Genomic DNA, 4,468 nt, shown 5'->3' with positions numbered 1-4,468 from the left:
AAAAGGTTTAAGAAGAGGCTCTAGAATAGTTCCAAAAATGAACTGTTGGGTTGAGAAAAGGGTAAGAGGTGATCTCACTGAAGCTCACAATCATTTTAGGAATTAATAATTTTTAAGACTTGTAAAGAGGCTAGGCTCTAGTTATTACTTCAACAGTGATTAAGTAGTTATCAGCTATAGTGGAGACGTGCACTTTACAGGAACTGATTTTACCTTTTCTCAAACATAGTTGTGCAAGGCTAAACCAAATTGATTCCTCGTTGTTCATAAGTCATATTCAAAAAACATTTAAAACCCCGAGTTACAAGAAAATGTTTTTTATTTCAATTCAAGATTTACATTCAAAATTTGTAAGTCACAAGTAATGGGTATGTTTATTTTATTATGAGAATTCACAATAATAAAATGTTAATCTTATCTGAAATCTGTGAGGTTGTGTGGCTTTCAACAAGCCAACACAATGCTATAAAAACAAATTCACACAACTCAAAATGACAAGAAGCACAATAATAGTGAAGACTTTACACTTCAGTCGCAGAATGTATAACCCTTGGTAAAACAAGGGCAATCACTGATTCGACGAAGGTACTTCTGAAGCATCTTGAAGAACTTCTACTCAGAAGACACTGTTTGAAGAAAGGAGTATTTGCATTGAATTATTGAAGCAAAGTCAGAATGGTTCTCCATTTTCATGGATTCCAAACATGAAATGTAGTGAAATTAGACAAGAATCAAACAAGATGCAAAAAATAAGCTGCTGGTTAACATCTGTAAATGGAAGAGAATGCTTAGTTCTTCCAAATCTGGGATTCAATGGATCTGAAGGTCACAGAAGCAAATTATGAAGCATATAACTTTGAAAAAAGTCAATGTTTGTACTAACCAGTTGTTCATCCAAATGAGTCCAAGGCCCGCATGTGCATCTCAAGAGATGAAGCAGTGGCTCACAAAAATTAGTATCATCACTGTAGAATTGTAGCTGAGGGTAGCATTTTGAGAGAAGCATTAAATCAAGATACTTACCTTTAAGTGCTTTTTCAACTAGAAAACTCAAAATAGCTACCTCTATGTAATTTCGGTTTCTCAAATGAAGGGTAATAAAACTTACCTTTTCCTGGAATGAAGCTCCATTGTTAAAAAAATGAAAATAAAATCTGGAAAAATGGCTTGGTGCAACATCACTGCAGGCTATTGAGAAAGGCTGAAGCAGAGAGTAATAATTAATTCATAATTTTGAAGTAACACCTGGTGTATTTCTGGAAAACGAAATAACAAGTGAAAGACACTGGAAATAGTCCTTAAGATGTTGCAAACTCTATAATCCACTGAAGAAGTCTGGTGCTATTTGGAGGAATAAATTAATAACTTATACATCAATGCTAAGCATGAAACTGGATATAAGCAGCAGTCAGTTATGAGGTAGTTTAGTCTAAATTGACAGATGTAGTCTGCTGATGCAAAATTGAAGGAAAACATGAAGTTCCAGGTTGGTAAAAATCTTACTTAACTGCTGCATAAGGTTTCATCCTTTGCGATTTTATATAGTACATAGAAGCAAACATTTCATAAAAACAAAGAAAACTCAGAAATGCAGGTTGACAAAATTTTGAAAGTGAGCCTTTTCAATTCAAAACTTGAAGTAAATAAAGCATGGTTTTGTCGATGAGAAGAGTATTCAATTTATCACCATGATCATATAGTAATACAAATTATACTTCAATGCTGTAGTAAAATAAATATCCATTGTGCTCATTTAATCAGTTTGGTAATTAAATTACATATTTACAGGTCCTAGAAATCTTAAACATTGCCCTGTTTTGGGAAGTTATAAATTTTTTAGATTTTAATTTTCAGAAAAAAATTTATAACTTATAGGTCATGAAACATCCACAATTGAAGTTAATGATAAAAACCAGTGGTTTTGTAGACCTACTCAAAATAATGGCAAATGTGAGCCATAGAGGCCAAGTAACTGACTAGATATGATGACTATGCCTAAGTCCATGCTAAAAAGTTAGGCTAAAAGATGGAAAGTGACGAAGGCTTTGCTCACTTTGTAAACTACCTGTTGCTAATTGGGGACCTGCTGCGGTAGCTTGGACCAGAGCTCTTGTAGTCATAAGAATCATAACCATCTCCGTACGAGTCAAAATGATCAAATCTACCTCCTCCATCTCGAGACCTGTATCCGCCCCCTCTGCGAGAGAAGCTGCTATCTCCCCTGTACGAGTCGTATGATGAACCCCGTCTATCATATCCCCCACGATTACCTCTAAAGCCACCACCTCGCCCTCCTCTGAATCCCCCTCTTCCTCGCGGTCCTCCTCTTCCACGTCTTCCTCGAGACATTTCTACCCTGATTCTTATGCCATTGATAATTTGCCCATTCATTGAGCTGATTGCTTCATCGGCATCATCCCTGTGATCAAATTCTACAAACCCAAAACCAGGAGGGTTCTGAGCCACCCACACACTCAAAATTTTTCCAACTTTACTAAACTCCATCTCCAAATCTTCTTTTTGGATATCTTCAGTCAGACCTCCAACAAAAACTCTTGTTCCTCTGTCCCTTCTCTGCATCTTCTTTAAGCTACACAGAATCAAGAAAATAATACTGCAAACATTTTCTTTGCAAAGAAACAAAATATTATAACTATATATTAATAAACAAAAATATACTGATGACGAATTAGCATTCAGCAGAAACTATTAGAATCTATTCACTTGACATTGTCCAATATTCTTGCCAATTGACACCATAAAATTAACTTGCATTACCTAGACTACAAACCATTAACAACAACCTAAAGAAGTCAGGACTGCCACAAAAAAAAAAAATACTTAATACAATTCACCCAATAATTTAAGGTGAACCAGACTAGAAAATACACACCTAGCTCATAATCTTAGTAATCATACAATCAATTACAATGCATGAAAAAGTATTAACTGATTAAGCTATCATTCTTGTCGTGGTTATATGTTTTTCTTCTTTTTTAGGTAATGTTTTTAACACAGTTTGAGTTTACATAACTTTAGTTATGTATATTAATGACGAAAATGAGACTACTGTTTATGTTAGCGTTAATAAAATCAAAGTTGGGTTATAAAATAAATATTCTCAATTTTACTAAACATTGTAACTTCTACTCAATATTGCAAGTAGTAGTATCCAGTTAACTTTAACTACATTTTCCATTAATCCTAAGATAGTAATACTAATTTTTATTACTAGTAGTACTACTGGCACTGCTTTACTTTACAAATTACAATACAGTTTACTTTTACTTAAGTAGTGCTTACTAACTTTAAACACTCGCATCAAACCAAACGTTTACGAATAATTATAACATAATTTTGTGATTTAACTGGTACTACTAATAAACGGTATTATACTTGTAAAACATCAAACTAATAATGTGAAATTATATTTAATACACCATAAATTATAATACTAACACCAAATTTTTCTCTCTTCCAAGTCTTTGTCTGAAAAAGCTGTAATGCGTCAAATTGCCTATTTACTAGATATTCCTACGACAGAACAACCGGTTAAAACCGCTTTTTATATTTTTGTTTTGAAGCAGAAAATATTTAAAAACATTTTATCTGAATAATACGACTTTCAAAATAAATTGAACCATTATAACAGTTCTTTATGTCTCAAAACAAAAAGAGTGGTTTTTAACATAATTATATTTTTATTGTTAAGAGCTATCGGAAGGATACACCGTATAACCCCGTCAGTTTCTTGCCACAATGACCTTGTACGTGTATTATACTTGGAATGAAGTTGTTGGGTGGTGATTCATTTGACGAGGGTTCCATATTGGGAATAAAACGTATTTGTTATTACTTCAACTGGAGCAATACATTATCTTCTTCAATTCGGCTGTACCATTTTTAATACTATCACAATACAGTATTTTAATGATATATATTTATTTGAATTTTAAGTGATATACAGGTGAAATGTTACGAATACTATCTTGTTATTATGCTGTATTGATATTAGAGATTCCAAGCAGTTACAGTAATTAAGTTGCAAGTTTAACAAGAGGAAGTCCTTAATAGCCACGACACTTGAAATTATTTTAGACAGGATGAGAGTAAATTAATCTATGAGACATTTTTCCCTTTTTTTTTATTAACTATATTTTTGTGTGGCAGCAATACCAAGCGTGGGGCGCGCGTTTACCCGATTCAATTTTAATACTCACCAGCAACTCTACCAGTCTACCCTCAAATAGAAATTCTTTTAGACAGAATTAGAGTAAATGAATATATGAGACCTTGAGCGTGGTTGACCTTCTGAATCCAAAACTGTAATTAGATCTCAAATCGGTCAAGAAATGATGGAGCTATGAGATAAAACTTTGTATTTGAAAAAAAATCAACAACAAACAAAGCACAGAGCCGTTCTATGAGCCACTAGGCCGCGGCTAAAAACTTGGTGAAGCATCAGCCC

General features: G+C 33.5%; 1 protein-coding gene across 3 annotated transcripts; it reads right to left on the bottom strand.

Annotated features, from left to right (window-relative positions):
* Positions 1 to 362: 362 nt before the first annotated feature.
* On the bottom strand, positions 363 to 3,575 carry LOC106472048 (RNA-binding protein Rsf1-like). Of its 3 annotated transcripts, none has more exons than XM_013932675.2 (3): positions 3,460 to 3,575; positions 2,066 to 2,590; positions 363 to 626 (listed from the first exon to the last, which is right to left on the bottom strand). In XM_013932675.2, the coding sequence occupies exons 2-3, from the start codon at positions 2,578 to 2,580 to the stop codon at positions 617 to 619; spliced, it is 525 nt and encodes a 174-aa protein (XP_013788129.1). In that variant the 5' UTR covers positions 2,581 to 2,590; positions 3,460 to 3,575; the 3' UTR covers positions 363 to 616. The 3 variants fall into 3 exon arrangements, with proteins under 3 accessions (XP_013788129.1, XP_013788130.1, XP_022256368.1); XM_013932676.2 differs by having other exon boundaries at positions 2,054 to 2,590; positions 3,460 to 3,574; XM_022400660.1 differs by lacking the exon at positions 3,460 to 3,575 and adding an exon at positions 3,308 to 3,425.
* Between the last annotated feature and the right edge of the window lie 893 nt (positions 3,576 to 4,468).

This window comes from Limulus polyphemus, unplaced genomic scaffold (assembly GCF_000517525.1).
Source record: "Limulus polyphemus unplaced genomic scaffold, Limulus_polyphemus-2.1.2 Scaffold5044, whole genome shotgun sequence".
NCBI classification, from domain to species: Eukaryota; Metazoa; Arthropoda; class Merostomata; order Xiphosura; family Limulidae; genus Limulus; species Limulus polyphemus.
The sequence above is the reverse complement of the archived record's forward strand: the minus strand, read 5'-3'. Positions and strand labels throughout refer to the sequence as shown.